The sequence below is a fragment of the Amblyraja radiata genome, chromosome 26, assembly GCF_010909765.2.
Source record: "Amblyraja radiata isolate CabotCenter1 chromosome 26, sAmbRad1.1.pri, whole genome shotgun sequence".
Lineage (NCBI taxonomy): Eukaryota > Metazoa > Chordata > Chondrichthyes > Rajiformes > Rajidae > Amblyraja > Amblyraja radiata.
Window position 1 is genome coordinate 11448103 of NC_045981.1, and position 18863 is coordinate 11466965.

General features: G+C 39.6%; 2 protein-coding genes across 2 annotated transcripts in view; both read right to left on the reverse strand.

Moving 5' to 3' along the window:
• LOC116987732 (E3 ubiquitin-protein ligase rnf213-alpha-like) overlaps positions 1 to 7999 on the reverse strand; it is a 95999-nt gene extending 88000 nt beyond the window's left edge. The window contains exons 1-5 of the mRNA XM_033043963.1: positions 7968 to 7999; positions 5555 to 5741; positions 4622 to 4677; positions 3561 to 3720; positions 3034 to 3189 (exon numbers count right to left, since the gene is read on the reverse strand). Coding sequence (XP_032899854.1) covers positions 3034 to 3189; positions 3561 to 3720; positions 4622 to 4677; positions 5555 to 5741; positions 7968 to 7999 — 591 coding nt within the window. The remainder of the gene's footprint in view (positions 1 to 3033; positions 3190 to 3560; positions 3721 to 4621; positions 4678 to 5554; positions 5742 to 7967) is intronic.
• LOC116987733 (E3 ubiquitin-protein ligase rnf213-alpha-like) overlaps positions 5553 to 18863 on the reverse strand; it is a 50602-nt gene continuing 37291 nt past the window's right edge. Inside the window, exons 8-12 of the mRNA XM_033043965.1 lie at positions 17966 to 18165; positions 16161 to 16444; positions 14822 to 15081; positions 8660 to 8876; positions 5553 to 5741 (exon numbers count right to left, since the gene is read on the reverse strand). Coding sequence (XP_032899856.1) covers positions 8741 to 8876; positions 14822 to 15081; positions 16161 to 16444; positions 17966 to 18165 — 880 coding nt within the window. The 3' untranslated portion in view covers positions 5553 to 5741; positions 8660 to 8740. The remainder of the gene's footprint in view (positions 5742 to 8659; positions 8877 to 14821; positions 15082 to 16160; positions 16445 to 17965; positions 18166 to 18863) is intronic.

Below are 18863 nucleotides of genomic sequence, written 5' to 3' on the forward strand. Positions count from 1 at the left end.
TGCCATAATTTTCTGAGAGAAAACAAATAAACTGCTGAAGGAACTTAGCAGGTCAAACAGCATCTGTGGAAACAAAGTGATGGTTAAAGTTTTGGATTGTGACCCTGCATCAAGAGTAAGTGTGTAGGGAAGATAACTAGCATATAGAAATGGGAGAGGTGGGTAACGTAGAAGCATGCAGGTGATAGGTGGAACACAATGAAAGAGTCAGATAATGGACAAATCTGTGGGAAAGGGAGGGATGTTGAAACATAACTGGAGTGTGTTTTATAGAAAGATGGGAGGGAAGTGAGATTAGACAGATGTAACCAATGGTGTAGGAAGTGAATGGACAGAGTCAGAGGCTGGTCAGTTATAGATGGAACCAGATAAAAGCATTAATGGACAGATGGAATCGATGGATCCGGAAAATATGAAAGGTTAAGCAAGAGAAAATAAAGTCTTAAATTAAGATAGTAATGCAGCAGAGAAACAGGCCCTTCAACCCAAATCAATCAGGATGGGTGATGGGCAGATGGAACCAAGTGGGGGAGAGTAATGACTCTGGTTAACAAGATGGTGGGGGGGGGGGAGAAGAGAGAAAGACAGAGAGACAGAGAGACAGAGAGACAGAGAGACAGAGAGACAGAGAGACAGAGAGACAGAGAGACAGAGAGACAGAGAGACAGAGAGACAGAGAGACAGAGAGACAGAGAGACAGAGAGACAGAGAGACAGAGAGACAGAGAGACAGAGAGACAGAGAGACAGAGAGACAGAGAGACAGAGAGACAGAGAGACAGAGAGAGAGAGAGAGAGAGAGAGAGAGAGAGAGAGAGAGAGAGAGAGAGAGAGAGAGAGAGAGAGAGAGAGAGAGAGAGAGAGAGAGAAAAAAAAAAAAAAAAAACCTGGATAGAGGGGTGGGAGTCAGAAACACAGGGTGTTCAAGATACCTCAAATTGGAAAAACCAATGTTCTTACCAATAAGTTTGTAAGCTATCAAAGCAGAATTGTGAGATATTGTTCTTCTAGTTGGTGTATGATTGCAGAGAGTGAAAGATTGGGAGGGCGGGTTGAAATGACATAATGGGTATTGGAGATAGTGAGCAGGTGCTGTGCAGAATGATTACACAGTCAATTGCATGGTCTTGCCGATCTAGAGGGGACCAGATCACAAGGACTGAATGTAATATACCACGTTGGAGGAGATGCATGCAAGTCTCTGCCAAGGTTCAGATCTCTAAATAGTAGTGTGAGAGGAGATAACGGGAGGTGTAACACCTCATATGGTTGCACGGGAAAGTCCCAGAGGACAAAGAAGGATGGTTGGGTAGGGGTGAGTGGAATTGGGTGTGTAGAGGAGTGGTCTCTGTGGAAAGCAGTAAGGGAAGGAGAGGAGAAGATGAGACTGATAGCAAGATCCCTGAGCTAACTAAAATGTAGAGGGATGATATGTTGGATACAGTGGCTCATAGGGTGAAAGCTGAGGACCAAGGAAACTCTATCTCTGATCTGTCTGAGGAGCAGGAAGTTAAAAGAAGACATGTCAGAAACATGTATGAGGGCTCCATCAACTAAGGCAGAGAAGGTCACATTTCTGGACAAAAGCAGCTTACTAGAATGCTATCTCATCCACAGTCCCATTATTCATTCTCTCCATCACCATAACATAGCTACAATATCATCATAACTCCATCTCATTCAGCATTCCTGCATTTGACAGTGCACGCACAAAAGTTCAAATTGTTCTGAGCTTCTAGATAGCAGCTAGATAAGCCCAGGGTATTGTTGGTCTTTAAATGATTTTAGCATTCTTCCTGAGGCAGCGCTTCCTGTCGATTTCTTTGGTGGTGGTAAGTTCAATACACATGATGGTCTGAGCAATGTCCACCATTTTCTGCAGCCTCCCATATTCTTGGGCATATAAGTGACCGAACCAGGCGTGATGCAGCCTGTCGGCATGGTTGTTCTCCACTGTATACTTGTAGTAGTGCAAGAGGATATATGGCAATAAACCAAATCTCCTCAAACTTCATAGGAAATAGAAACGTTGATTAACTTTCTTTGCAATTGCATCAATGTGTTGGAACAAGGACCACATCATCAATGTGTTGGAACAAAGACCAGATCATCATGCTGTTGACTTGCTCTATTGCCTTCCACTGATGAAGACAGGTTCATGAATCCTTGGATTTCCCTTCCTGAAGTTAATAATCAGCTCCTTGATCTTGCTAAAGATGAGAGCAAGATTGTTGTTCTAGCACTACTCAACCAGATTATTAATCTCCCTCCTGTACTCTGATTCATAATTAGCCATTATTAGCATTGGAGTGGAATCTGGCCACACAGTCGTGGGTACAGATAATGCAGAGGACTGACAGTGCATGCTGGAGGTGCCCGTGCTGATGGTCAGCATGGGGAAAGTGTTGTTGTCAATTCATACTAATTGAGGTCTACCAATGAGGATATCGAAGATCCAGTTGCATAGGGATGAACAATAAGACAGTAGGTGTAGAGGAGATGATACTAATGTGCGATAAACTGTAGTTAATGAACAACAGCATGATGCACATGTTCTTGTTGTCCAGCGCAGAGTGGAAAGCCAGCGAGGTCGCATCCGCTGTCAGTATGTTGTGGCAGTAGGTGAATTGGAGTGAGTCTAGGTCCTTACTAAAGCAGAAGTTAATATGCGTCATAATTGACCTCTCAAAACACCACACCAGTGCTTCAAACTGACAGTAGCCACTCAAGTTTAAGGTAAAGTTCATAGTTTCCTAGCACCTCTCTGCCCATAATTAATCTCAAATTTTGTAATGTGAAATTATATAATAGCCCAACTAATAGAGAAAGGAAAAGCCACGAGGCAATAGCCAACTAATATTTCAATAACAACAGCCAATTCACATTTGGGATACTAACAGTATTTCATTAAATCCTAGCATTGAACAGTTAAAATGTAACGCATCATATTCAAAACACAAATTAACAAATAAAAATATTATGTGCCATCATCCCCATTAGGGTAATTTATATAGTGGATTTCAAAATTGTCTTACATGAAATTCATCTTGATTGAAAAAAGTAGCTCGGTTAAGTAGTGATTTTGAACTGAGGACAGCCTTTAGCCATTCTCTCGTAGTTGTTAAAGTCATTGTTAATTCAACGCATGGCATTCCTGGATCTTCCTCACGTTGAGAGTGCTCACCAGCAACCTAGTTTTTGAAAAACAAATGTCTGCTCTAAACTTAAACCAGTATTGTAATAAATGCTTAAATACTGTAAAAGATATCCAATTAAAATGTAATGATCGACATTTATCCGAACCTTAATCTTATCTAATTTTATCATAACTTCTTTTATCCCATCTATTTATTCTGTTTTATTAGAAACAGCTTGCTTTCCAACATACAAATTTAAAATCATTCAAAGATTCTAGTTTTTCATTTACCAAGTTTTACATAAATAACAGTACATTCATGTTTAAGAAAATTAGAATTATGAAAATATCTGCAAAAATGTAAAGTATTGATGTCAGAAGTCATTACGATGGTTGTTTTACACAATTATTTGTTTTTACTGATACCTTTGATGAAGATTTTTTTAATTTAGCAATTTTGCTAATTAGCACAACCGAAGTGGCAATAGTTTCTGTAACGTCCACCTTTTTCATTGATTTACATATGATTTCGTGGATTTTCAAGCTGGCTTTCACACATGCTTCTAAACGTTCATCACATAGATCCCTAAACATAAAAATACATCTCTGTTGGTGACCATAATCTTAACTTTTTTTAATTACCACAGAATCAATTTGTGTCCAAAATTACCATAGATACCCAAATCAGAACGTATACACTTCTGAACCTGGTGGGCAGAGACATCTAAGTTTCATTTCATGCTGACCTTAGATCACCTTGTACCTTGTACAACTTCAGCCTTCACATTCATAGATATTTGCATGTGCAAATACAAATACATGCACAAACACACAGTATAAAATGTAAAGTAATGCAAATCTCTCTCTCAAAAATTAAAACACCACTTTTTAATTTTAATTTAAAACTTCAATTTTGCTGTCAACACTTTTACTCCATTCTGAATTAGTATATTAGGTGATTGGTTTAAAGTGAAACACTCAACTTCCTTAAAAGCTACATGGCCAGTAAAGCGATATTTAAAAATATCTTCTTATTGAAATGAGAATTTAACCATCTAGAGTTACTAATTATTTGGCACATTTCCAAGAGCTATCTTGATGCAGGAATTACATTGAAAAAATGATAAACAACAATCGTTTTATCATTTTAGCCATACATATTAGCCTCTGAGAACCAACAAGAATAACATTGAATTTGAGAAAATATTTAAAAGTGAATTCGGTAAGATACTGAAATTTTTAATTTATGAACTAACAATTAGCTGGTTACTCTTTTTTTCGAGTTAGTTTGGTTGCTAAACCAATTCTTTATTTTGATGGACATCAAAATATCCACAAGAAATCAAATATCCACAGGTAGATTCCCAATTAGAATATGCGCCTAATGTTTATACGTCCATTTACATCAAAGTTAAAAATTCACACAGACACTAACAATCTGGATTAACAACAATCAGAAATATGTACTGATATTACAATTTGTATACCTGTTCTGCTGACTGTACACAGTTTCTTCTGCAAGTTTCAAAACATGATTGAAACTCTGTGGTAATCCAGTGACATGCAAATAAATAGAATAACCAAGTTAATAATTGCAGTGTTAAGAAAATTCATAAAAGTACAATTATTTAAAAAAAATTAAATATAAAAACATTGACATTGTTCAATGGATTGGCTTGCAGAATGTGTCCAGCATTTTTATATGGTCATAAGGAATAGGAGTAGAATTAGGCCATTTGACCCATCAAGTCTACTCTGCCATTCAATCATGGCTGATCTATCTCTTCCTCCTAACCCCATTCTCCTGCTTTCTTCCCATAACCTCTGACGTCTGTACTAATCATTCATTTTGAATATGTTTTGAACAGCAGTTGCAGTTCACATGTGGGGAAAAAAGCAGAAAGCAATTTGTATGCAGCAAAGCCTCGCAATGTTAATGGAATATCAACCTTTATCAGAAAACAGTGTCTCCTACACTGATCAATTGATCCTGATTCTGAACACATTATAAATAATTTAGGGTTTTATTACAAACATTTGTATACTCTACAGGGAAACTCGTTGCACATGCTATCTTCGGCAAGTAACTTATTTGACTTATTATTAAGAAACAACAATGAGCCAAATGAGTTGCTGCCAAAGATCATAGCCTGTGCATTGAGTTTACTTGAAGATACAAATGTTTGTACTAAATTGTATGAGACTAAATGATCATTTAAGCAGAATACGTACACTAGGATCTGACATAGGATCACTTGATCAGCATCCTATTAATTAAAGGAATCTGAATTTGAAGTTGAATAGCATATTTTAGAGGGAGACCACGGAGTCCAATAATTTGTCACTACCTGCAGGAGTGTGGATTTCAATTCATTTGGCTTATCCTGATTAAGCAATACAACTTTTTTTCAAATACAAACCTCCATTGAAATAGATCTAGTCTTCAATCTATGAATGATTCCTTGCAGAACATCGAGCAGATTAGGTGTAATCATCATCAAGTAATCTGGCAAAGCTTTTGATGGCAATAAGGTAAACCAAGAACGAGCTAAAAGTCGATCTACTTCCATTAAATGCTTACTTTTGCTCATGAGTTCAAGTAGCTCCCTGAAGAAAATAATTCATAAATTAATTGCAATGTATTGAGTTATGTACAGTGAACAGCCCACAAATCACAAAGCATCTTGAATACGGAATAATTAAAACATGAAAAAAAACATCTGAAAAAAAGTCTGAATATTTCTTATATCCCCTATTTTTAAATAGGGATATGACTGTCACAACAGAACACAATTTAGCACCAGACATGACAAAGATCCCATATGCTCAAAGAAATACAGTTATATTACGCAGAATAGTCTTTCAGCCCAACAGACGCCCCCCTGAGCTGCATTTGGCCCATATCCCTCAAAACATTTCCTCAAAACATGTACCTGTCCAAATGCCTTTTAAGCATTGTAATTGTATCTTCCTCTACCATTTCCTCTGACAGCTCATTTCATATTTTCACCGCCCACTGTGTGAAAAACATGTTCCTCAGATCCCCTTTAAACTGTTTACCCTCTCTTCTTAAACTTATGACCCTCCAGTTTTTACTCCCCTTCCTTAGAAGAAAAAAGTGACCATCTACGCCCCTCATGCTTTGATTTATTTGATTTATGTTCAGTGTACATAACTAAATACATTTTATAAATCTCTATAAGATAACCCCCGTAGCTGTGGCAGAAAATTCTTCAAATTCCTTTCATTCCAAGTTGTAAGAATAGTCATGTCCTCTTGTTTGAATCTTCCCTATTCTCAAAGGGAAAAGCTGATCCACATCAACTCTGTCTATCCCTCTCATCATTTTAAAGACCTCTATCAAGTCCCCCCTTAACCTTCTGCGCTCCAGAGAATAAAGATCTAATTTATTCAACCTTTCTCTGTAACTTAGTTGTTGAAACCCAGGCAACATTCTAGTAAATCTCCACTGTACTCTCTCTATTTTGTTGACATCCTTTCTATAATTGGGCGACCAAAATTGTACACCATACTCCAGATTTGGTCTCACCAATGCCTTGTACCATTTTAACATTACATCCCAGCTTCTATACTCAATGCTCTGATTCATAAAGGCTAGCATACCAAAAGCTTTCTTTACCACCCTATCTATATGAGATTCCACCTTCAAGGAACTATGCACGGTTATTCCCAGATCCCTCTGTTCAACTGTATTCTTCAATTCCCTACCATTTACCATGTACGTCCTATTTTGATTTGTCTTGCCAAGGTGTAGCACCTCACATTTATCAGCATTAAACTCCATCTGCCATCTTTCAGCCCATTCTTCCAAATGGCCTAAATCACTCTGTAGACTTTGGAAATCCTCTTCATTATCCACAACACCCCCTATCTTGGTATCATCTGCATACGTACTAATCCAATTTACCACACCTTCATCCAGATCATTGATGTACATGACAAACAACACAGGACCCAACACAGATCCCTGAGGCACCCCACTAGTCACCTGCCTCCAACCCGACAAACAACCATCCATCATTACCCTCTGGCTTCTCCCATTCAGCCACTGTTGAATCCATCTTGCTACTCCTGCATTTATACCCAACAGTTGAACCTTCTTAACCAACCTTCCATGAGGAACCTTGTCAAAGGCCTTACTAAAGTCCATATAGACAACATCCACTGCTTTACCTTCGTCAATTTCCCTAGTAACCTCTTCAAAAAATTCAAGATTAGTCAAACATGACCTTCCAGGCACAAATCCATGCTGACTGTTCCTAATCAGACCGTTTATCCAGATGCTTATATATATTATCTCTAAATATCTTTTCCATTAATTTGCCCACCACTGATGTCAAACTAACAGGTCTATAATTGCTAGGTTTACTCTTAGAACCCTTTTTAAACAATGGAACAACATGCGCAGTATGCCAATCCTCGGGGACTATTCCCGTTTCTAATGACATTTGAAATATTTCTGTCATAGCCCCGGCTATTTCTACACTAACTTCCCTCAATGTCCTATGGAATATCCTGTCCGGACTTGGAGACTTATCCACTTTTATATTTTTCAAAAGTGTCAGTACTTCTTTTACTTTGAAACTCATAGTATCCATAGCTACTACTAGTTTCCCTTACCTCACATAATTCAATATCCTTCTCCTTGGTGAATACCGAAGAAAAGAAATTGTTCAATATCTCCCCCATCTCTTTTGGCTCTGCAGATAGCTGTCCACTCTGTCTCTCCAATGGACCAATTTTATCCCTCGTTATCCTTTTGCAATTAATATAGCTGTAGAAACCCTTTGGATTTACTTTCATCTTACTTGCCATATCACCTTACTTGCAAATATCGAATCCATCATGATTTCACCTGCTCGTTGTTTTCCTCTTTTTATACAATTTTTAACGAGGAAAACAGTTCCAGTTTATCCAGATAACTCAAGCCCTCCCAAGTCCAGGCAACATTCTTGTGAATCTTTTCTGCTCAATCTCGTTTAATCACATCCTTCCTATGGTGTGGCAACCAGAACTACACACAATTAGGTGTGGTTTCATCAACACTGGGACATCATGGCGCAGCGGTAGAGTTGCTGCCTTACAGCGCCGGAGACCCGGGTTCGATCCCGACTACGGGTGCTGTCTGTACGGAGTCTGTACGTTCTCACCATGACCTGCGTGGGTTTTCTCCGATATTTTCGGTTTCCTCCCACACACAAAAGATGTAGGTAAATTAGCTTGGTAAATGTAAAAATTGTCCCTAGTGTGTGTAGGATAGTGTTAATATGCGGGTATCGCTGGTCGGCGTAGTCCCAGTGGGCCGAAGGGCCTGTTTCAACGCTGCATCTCTAAACTAAACTAAACATATTGTATAGCTGCAACATGTCCCAGCTATTTTACTCAGTGCTCCCTCTATGCCATACACCTTCACCACCTTGTCTACCTCTACCCCCATCCCTGAACAGCATTGCATAAAATCTCAATGCCCTATTGTCATTGCAATAATTTTTAAAAAGCCTTACCTTTGGACTGTGTCATAAATGTTTTGCCTAAAAATAATAAAAGGAAGCCCATCAAGTCCAGCCCAGCTGTCTTCAGTCTGACTATAATCCAAAAAAAATTGGGCTCACTATATTGGATGAAAAACCAAATAAATGCAGAACCGGAATCACTTGCACCCATCCTATTATTTTGTTGTCGATACATCTAACCATCATCTGCTTTAGTATTGTTGTAATCCTAAATGTATATAAAAAAAAGTCAGATGTATCAAGTAAATTAAGCAGAAAAGAGAAAATGTTAATCATATTAGAATTACTGTCAGTTGATTAAATACAAGTATAAACAAATTCCATTAGAACACCCTGAATCATCATGCAATACTGTATCACCCGTTTATTTTTTATTTGAAATAAGCTATTTGTTCAAACAAACCAGCACTGAATAAATAAGGAGTCAGGAGAGTTTAACCAAAGTACAGTATATGTCAGAGCTAGTCGAATTAACCTGACTCTTACAATGATTTGTAGTTGATACACATTTACCAAGGGCTACAACAGCTTATTGGAAAGAAGCACATAAAGACATTGAGTCAAAAGTATACTAGACTATTACAAAAGACCTTCGGACTGTTTCACAGAGAAGTATTCTCGCAGAAATAATCTACCAAGCCCCCTCAGAATGTTGTCAATTTAAAAAAAAATTGATCCAGAAATCTGATACCAAAAAAGAAAATGCTGAAAACATTCAGCTGGTTAGGTATCTTTTGCAGAGAGAGAAATGGAGTTAAAGTTTCAAGCACTTGTTACTTTGTCCAAACTGATAAATGAAATGTCAAGAATTAAGAGTGTTTTATTGTCATATGTCCCAGATATAACAATTAAATTTTTACTTGCTGCAGCACAATAAAATGTGAAATGATATATGAAAAGTCTGAAGAAGGGTCTCGACCTGAAACATCACCCATTCCTTCTCTCCAGATCTTGCTGAGTTACTCCAGCAATTTGTGTCTACCTTACATGTAATAATTGCAGTGTTCCCAACATTTTCAGCCTTCGCTCAGAAGATTGTAGGTTTCAGTATGATGACTTCTCATTTCTTTAAGTTCCCGAGAGTTTTGGAAGATTCTGCTCACAAGACACCCTCACTCCCATATAACAATCTAGTAAACCTCCTTTATATAATAAGGACATTAAAATTATCTACTTTAGAGATACATAATGGAAACAGCTCCTTTGGCCCACCGACTCCAGGCCGACCCACTATACTAGCATTGCCCTACACATTAGGGTCAATTTACAGTTCACAGAAACCAATTAACCTACAAGCCTGTACTGCAAATGCTGCCATCAGGTATTGTATCATAAGCATGTGTATATATATAATACTCTATTTCTTATCCCACAGCTTTAATATTGATTGACGACACTGGGACCGTAATCCATGACATAATCCATAATGCATGGTCAGAATCCCCCAACCTGAAAATGACCCGTTTATTCCTTCGCTCATTTTCTATCCATTAACCATCCCTGAATCTCATCACCTGATATCCTGAACTCTAATTTTATTTATAAATTCCCCTTGTAGCATTTCACCAAAGGTCTTTTGAAAATCCAATTGTATCACATCATCTCTGTTCTGCTAGTTATACCCTCAAATATGCTCCAACAGTTTTATTTAAATGTGATTGAACTTTCATTAATCTGTGAGGACTCTGCCCAATTATATCATTATCTTCTAAGTGCCCTGACACAAAAAAAACTTACATCAGATTAAATGGTGTTTTCGTCCTTGCTTTTACCCCATAAGTAGTGAGAGTATATTTGTTACCTTCCAAAATGTGGGAATCATTCTGGAATCGATACAATTTGGAATATGTCAACTAGTAAAATCCACAGCCATCTATTTGAAAGCTCTGAATTGCAAGTGGTCATGTCTGAGGAATTAATCACCTTTCAGTCCCATTCATTTTTCCCAATACAATTATTTTCTACTCCTGCTGATTTGTTTGTTTTAGTTATTTTGGAAATATACGCCTTAATTTCCTGAACATTTTCTTTGTCTTTTTCTTTGAAGGTAGATATGAAATCTTTAAGTTCTATGACATTTCCCTAGTTCTCCACATAATTTCTCCTGTCTCAGTCAGTAAGGGTCCCAAATTAACTTCTGCCTAAATGTTTCTTTTTACTTATCAACTAAAGTTGTTGTTGTTCTGTTTTTATATTTCTCATTAGACCACACATGTATTCTACTTCTTTCTTATCAGACCCTTCTCCTCACTGCTCAATTTCTGTTTTTTTAAATCCTCCATTTTATAACTTTGTATTGTTGGTAATGCCATAAACCCTTTCCTTCAATGTGGTACCATATTCACCTTCTCTCTTGATAACCACAAGAGGCCACTTTTCCTCTTGAGCTCTTCTTCATCCAAAATGGCTACAACTGATTTATAAACTTTCCTAAAATACCTAAGATAGACACAAAAGGCTGGAGTAACTTAACGGGACAGGCAGCATCCCTGGAGAGAAGGATTAGGTGACGTTTTGAGTTGAGACCCTTCTTCAGACTGGTTAGGGATAAGGGAAACGAGAAATATAGACGGTAATGTGGAGAGATAAAGAACAATGAATGAAAGATATGCAAAAAATTAATAATGATAAAGGAGACAGGCCATTGTAAGTTGTTTGTAGGGTGAAAATGATAAGCTAGTGCGACTTGGGTGAGGATGGGATAGAGAGCGAGGGAATGCCGGGGCTACCTGAAGTGAGAGAAATCAATATTCACACCACTGCCCCAGCGAAATATGAGATGCTGTTCCACCAATTTGTGTTTAGCCTCACTCTGACAATGGAAGAGACCGAGGACAGGAAGGTCTGTGTAGGAATGGGAAGGAGAATTAAAGTGTGTAGCAACCGGGAGATCAGGCTGAGCCGATCACACGGGCTGAGCGAAGGTGTTGCGCAAAACAATCGCCCAGTCTGCGTTTGGTCTCGTCAATGTATAAGAGTCCACATATTGAATAACGGATACAGTAAATGAGGTTGGAGGAGGTGCAAGGGAGTCTCTGCCTAACCTGAAAGGGCTGTCGGGGTCCCTGGACAGTCGAGGGAGGAGGTATAGTGACAGTTGTTGCATCTTCTGCAGTTGCAGGGGAAGGTACCTAGGGAGAGGGTGGTTTGGGTGGGATGGGATGAGTTAACCAGGGAGTTGCGGAGGGAACAGTCTCTGTGGAAAGTGGTGGAGATGGGAAAATGTGGTTAGTGGTGGGATCCCCTCGGAGATGGCGGAAAGTTTGGAGAATTATGTGTTGTACCTAATGTACCAGATAGTTTGACACCTCACGCCTTTGTATTTGCTTGATTCAAACTCAAGAAACTGGTTTAACAATGCATTTACTCGCTTTCAGTCTTTATATTAAATTACATATCATGATCACTGCTCTTTAAATGCCTTTAGCAAAAAGATCACTTAATTCTTTCTCACTACACAATGCTGGATCTAGAATTGTCAGATCGTTTTTTGTTGCTCAGATTATTGATCTGGGAAAACATCTCTTATTAACTGCTAAATTTATTTTCCCAGTACATGTTGATTATAATAGATGGTTATTGTATTATCCTTGACACACACATTTCTAATTTTCACATCTACACTCTGTTTATTACCATTACTATATCAGGACCCATAAACTCCTACAAATGCTTACTGCACCTTTATGTTCCTTAACTCATCGACATTGATTCTACTTGTTTCCTGAGCCAAGGCACTTCATCAACACTCCCTTTATCTAATTATTTAATATCAGAGTAACCTCTTCTAAAAGTATCATGGTAGATTTAAATGATCTTGGTCACTTTTCAATTATGTCTCTATAATTTGCGTCATTAATTCTACAATTTGTTACAAATGTTACCCACTTTCAGATAAGGAACCTTCAATTTTATTTTTGTACCAGTTTTTTCCTGCTCTGACTCTAAATGGGGGTATACTCTTATAGACAATAGGTGCAGTAGTAGTCCATTCGGCCCTTCATGCCAGCACCGCAATGTGATCATGGCTCAATTGGTCCAAAACGCCGCACCGAGACTTCTGACGGGCACCCGAAAAAGGGACCACATCAGCCCGATTCTGGCCTCTCTCCAGTGACTCCCAGTGCGGTTCAGAATCGATTTCAAGCTCCTCCTTTATGTATACAAAGCCCTTAACGGGCTTGCCCCCACCTACATCAAAAACCTTACCCACCATACTACCTCCAGGTCCCTCAGGTCGGCCGACGTGGGGTTACTGTCCATTCCGCGGTCCAGGCATAAGCTCTGGGGCGACCGCGCTTTTGCGGTTGCAGCACCTAAACTATGGAACAGCATCCCTCTGCTGATCAGAACTGTCCCCTCCATCAACTCTTTTAAGTCTAGACTTAAAACATATTTCTATTCACAAGCGTTTCTTGAGGTCTTCTGAGGGAGCACGGTATGTATGTATTTATGTATGTATTGTTAAATCAATGTACCTCTGTTTGTAGTACGTTAGTACAGGTACACAACCTTTTATCCGAAAGCCTTGGGACCAGACACTTCTCGGATTTCGGAATTTTTCAGATTTCGGAATGGAAGATTTTTAGCATAGATTAGGTAGGTAGCGCGGGCGGCTTGAAAAGTCTGGAGCGGCTGCCTCCTCCCCGGAGACCGGGGAATCATTGTAAATCATTGCTTAAATGTTAGTCAGTTAGTTTGGAGGGATTTTATGTGGTGGGGGGGGCGGGGGTGAAGGGGGAAACTTTAATTCTTAGTCCCCTACCTGGTCGGAGAGGCGGGGAGAGGGCAATGCCTTACCGGTCGCCGTGCGGTAAGCTCCGGAGCGCTGTGGCCGCCGACTCCCAACATCGCGGAGTTGGGGCTGCGGGCGTCCGGCCGCGGGTGGCGCTGGATTTGGAGCGCCGCGCAGCCAGGTGTAGAGTTGCCGGGGTCGGAGCTACAACCGGCGCCGCCCGTGGCCGGATGCCCGCAGCCCCAGCTCCGCGATGTTGGGAGTCAGCGGCCACAGCGCTCCGGAGCTTACTGCACGGCGACCCGGTAAGGCATTGCCCGCTCCCCGCCTCTCCGACCAGGTAGGGGACTAAGAATTAAAGTTTCCCACTTCACCCCCCCCCCCCCCTCCCTCCTCCCTCTCACCCCTCCTCCACATAAAGGCCCTCCAAACTAACTGACTAACATTTAAGCAATGATTTACAGATGTTTAAGTGTCTCCCCGGTCTCCGGGGAGGAGGCAGCCGCTACAGTAGTACAGACCTGGGTTGACCGTGGGTCGTTTCGGGTCAGGTTTGGCGCCAAACGCGAGCTTTGGTGTGCAGATGACATCCTGGAAAAAATGTCCGGTTTTCGGAGCTTTTCGGTTTCCGGAACTCCGGATAAAAGGTTGTGCACCTGTACCTGCACTGATGTAAAGCACTTTGGACAACAAGAGTTATTTTAAATGTGCTATAGAAATAAAATTGACTTGACTTGATGGCTGATCATCCAAAATCAGTACCCCGTTCCTGCCTTCTCCCCATATCCCCTGACTCCGCTATCTTTAAGAGCCCTATCAAGCTCTCTCTTGAAAGTATCCAGAGAACCGGCCTCCACCGCCCTCTGAGGCAGAGAATTCCACAGACCCTGTGTGAAAAAGCGTTTCCTCACCTCCATTCTAAATGCCTTACCCCTTATTCTTAAACCGTGGCCCCTGGTTCTGGACTCCCCCAACATTGGGAACATGTTTCCTGCCTTTAGCGTGTCCAAACCCTTAATAATCTTATGTTTCAATGAATCCCTCTCATCCTTCTAAATTCCAGAGTATATAAGCCCAGCCGCTCCATTCTCTCAGCATATGACAGTCCCGCCATCCCGGGAATTAACCTAGTGAACGTACGCTGCACTCCCTCAATAGCAAGAATGTCCTTCCTCAAATTAGGGGACCAAAACTGCACACAATACTCCAGGTGTGGAGTTTGTTTGTATTCATTGGCCTTCCCTGATAGATTTTGTGCACATACACTGACATATTGTTACTCTGGAAAACTGGAAAACATCAGAATGTAAAACCTCAGTTTTTTAAATAATTATTAAAGAGAATCTACTTTTAGCGTACACGTGTAGAATGGCAAGATACATATTTTGTTACTTTTGAACTATTTACAGGGTTTTTACCTTTGTTCAAAATAGAAACTTTCTTTGAGAGTCTTGAATTCCACGGTGATGATATTTGCTGATAATTGTTGTACACTAAAAAAATCACAAACTTCAGCCAGTTCAGAATTTAACCATTCAAGACCATATGCTTCAGACAGGACCAATATTAGAATGCCAGTTCGTAGGCGGCTTTGCACATCATGCGTCTTGGTTTCTGAAACTTGATTATTTGGACGTCTAGCCATTTTCTTTAAAGCATCTTTCAGAATATCCTGAACCTAAATAATAAACATAAATCTGTGAATTTATTTTCACATGCAGTTCTCGACCATATGGATAAAAAACATTAAATATGTTTTTAGATGTGGAAAGGATCTTATTAGTGAAACAGATTTCCTTGAAATAGCACCACAAATTAAATTTTGTGCAATCAATCCAAAGATGTCTTTTACAATCCCACTTTATCCAAATTCCACTGCGGCTTGTCTGACATTTCCTAACAGATATATTCTTCAAAATGATGGTGTGAAGAGATTTGATGTAAATAGATTATCTAAGGTGCTATGTTGCGAGTCAAGTGTCAATGTCATTGTATGAACAAATAAAATGCATAAAGTCCAAATCCATTGTTAAAGTTTTTCAGGAATTCTTATTAAAGCACGGATTATTATTTACAGAATTTTGAAACAGGATAACATTGTACTTTTCTTTAATTTTTAACCTTTCACCATTCTTAAATTAAATGTCATAATATTGTATGTGAGAGGTAGAGGTTTTACTTGACAGTACTGGGAGAACACAAGCCTGCCGGATTTTGCCTAATCATGGATTTTGATTGCATGGGAGCATATTCCCAGTACTGGGATTTAGTTGCACCAGGGTGGAACTACTTATTTAAGCATTGGTGACGTAATCAGTGATTTATGTTCTGTGGTAAGTTCCAATGCAAGTGGTAGCAGTATCATTGGAGAAACAGTTGCTTAAATCATAAATGGGCAACCTAAACGCAGAGATTGCAGAATAGTAAGTACATTTATTTCTTATATAAAAAGGCAAGAATTGCCAAGGCATGCTTATCAAACACCAGATTAAAGATTGATGAATGGAAGCAGTCCAGAATATGACTGTATGACACAAAGGACTCTAGGACAGCAAGCAATGAATTTAGGACGGTCAGCCATTTGACCCGGCTCACTCATTCAATACAAACATGGCTGATTTTCCATACAAGACATATTACTATTCCCTTGGCTTGTACCTTAATTCATCTTACTTAGCACATGTGTTAAAAAGATATGAGACTGAGATAAAAATATAAACAGAGTAAGTAATTCCAACTATTGATAATCTGACTTACGTCTTTCATCCCAAAGGAAAGAGAAAACCAAGTAACTGGCCTTCTTTCAAAAACCATAGGATTTTTATATACTTCATAGAATTGCCGTAGCTGTCGCAGGAAATTCTTCAAATTCTTTTCATTCCAAGGTGTAAGAATATCAAATATCGAATCCACCATGATTTCACCTGCTAGTTGTTTTCCTCTTTTTATATCATTTTTTTCACTTCGGATGAAATCAAGTAATTTATCTGCCCAACCTTTATCGTGTGGTGCGCAGATAATATCATCGTACTGATGCCACTCTGATGAAATATAAAGGAATTCAGTTAGAAATTAATAGGTATCAAAAATGCATGCTTTCTGAAGCTCAGCCCATGCTTAGCTACTCTTCCTTTAAATTATTCAGTGGGTTTGCCTAATTGTGACCAGGGAAGCATATTCCCCATGCAATATCCTTCATTCGGAAAGAAACTTTGCTTAAACTCTCCTCACCCTAACATTTATGCTAATGAATATATGCAAATATAAAGAATCAATTATGTTTAACAAACTATTCATACAGCCTGCTGATCAGGAAATAAATCTGATTCATTTCAGATAAATCTAAGCTGCCTGCCTGTCAAATGTGAGGTTTGTGCAAATTCATGCTTATTACACATAATATTAATATTGCTGTGTAAAATTCATCTGGAATGCCACGTACTATTACGGGAAAGCAATAATTAGAAAATATATTGCTTTGCCAAAAGAATACAAAGTTGAGAATGTAGTTTGCAAATGAGCTCATGAATTTGTTTCCGCTAAAGACACAAGCCGAATGGCCTAATTCAGTTCCTATAACATAATAATATAATTGATGATGTTTGCCAGGGTCTAGAATCATACAACATGGAGACAGACCCTTTGGCCCAAATGCACAGTCTTGTACAACTACAACATAACACCCCAATTTCTATACTCAATGATGAATGCCAGTGTGCCAAAAGCCTCCTTCACTACTCTATTTACCTGTGACACTACATTCAGGGATCTATATACTTGTCTCCTAGGTCCCTCTGTTCTTCAAACCTCTACAGGTTCCTACTGTTCACTTTGTCCTACTGGAGCTTGACTTCCAAAAATGCAACATGTTACACTTTTTCGAATTTAACTTCATTTGCCATTCCTCACATCACTTAACCAGCTGATCGGGATCCCGCTGTAATTCTTGATGATTTTCTTCACCGTCTATATCACTATTTTTAGTGTCATCTGCAAACTTAACAACCTTGCCTTGTACATTCTCATCCAAATCATTGAAATAGATGATAAACAACAATATCAATATATCAGGAACTGAAAAATATTTCACAAATTATGAAAGGTCTTGCGGGAGATTGTCTTAGATAGAATTCAAGTTCATGACAGAAAAATCTGTTCAAACACTGTACTCGGTTCCTAGGAGTGATTTTTTTTTTTAAACTAAAGGCAACAGAACCAAGTCTGACTAAAACCTCTGATATACATAATGAAGCACTGGGGATCCACAGGATGCTTATAATAATGTGCCATCTTTCTTAAAATACATTCAAAAGCATAATGAGTAAAATAAACAATGATGTATATTTAAATGATATATTGTACAAGAAAGCCACAATGCAAGATAGATTGATCACAAAATATGAAACAGGACCAAGAGGGCCAACAGATTTGCCAAATTTGAGAACAAAAGACAGTTTTATAAAATTCCTTTGCAGTGCAGAGGATAGTAAATTAGTATCATTTTGAAAAAGAGACTGGTTTTAGAACCAATGGTAAGAAACTAATTGTATGGACCTTCTTACCTCTTTCATAAAGGAAATGTTGGTTTATAACTAAGCAGCGATTTATGATACAATCTTTTGGTGAGTCAGACTTATAAATAAATTCGTACTGCATTATATTGTCCCTTATAACTGCATATTTATATGGATGTTGTTTTTGAATCTTGTCTTTGTGAACAGAATGGCACCCTTCAATTAAGTATCCATGTTCTCCTAAATCCCTGTTGAAGTGAAGCATAATTTTTAAAAATTGATCCAAAAGAATCAAATAATTCAAACGTAATAAATCTCAGTACAAATGAGCAATGCCGACATACACTCACTCTCTCCCTCCCCCCCTCTCTCTCTCACTCTCTCTCTCTCTCTCTCTCTCACTCTCTCTCACTCTCTCACTCTCCCCCCCCCCCCCCCTCTCTCTCTCTCTCTTCCCCCTAGCCCCAGGCCAGGCGACCGTGGAACTGCAGCTAGTCCCGGGTGGCTGCGAGCAGTCGCCGGAACCGGACAACCTTCTGCCGGCCCGCCCGTCAGCCAGCGATGGTATCCTTCGGCACAGGCGCAGATGGTGGTTGGCGGTAGCTACTAGGCGGACGGCTGGCTGCACCATCCCGGGCTTGCTCTCTCTCTCTCTCTACTAGTCCCGGGGCAGGCGACCTGGGAACTGCAGCTGGACCCGGGGCTCGCAGGCAACCTGGGAACTGCAGCTAGTCCCAGGATCGCGAGGGATCAGGGAACTCATGCCAGCCCCGGGGACCGAGGGATCTGGGAACTGCAGCCAGTCCTGGGGCACACAGGCGATGATGCCGACCCTTGGACTAAACCAAACCCTTGAACCTGTCCCGCCATCCTTTTTTCAAAATTTAGCAACTTAAATTGGGGGTGCGTCTTCGACGCAGGTGCATTGTCATTGCCGGGAAATATG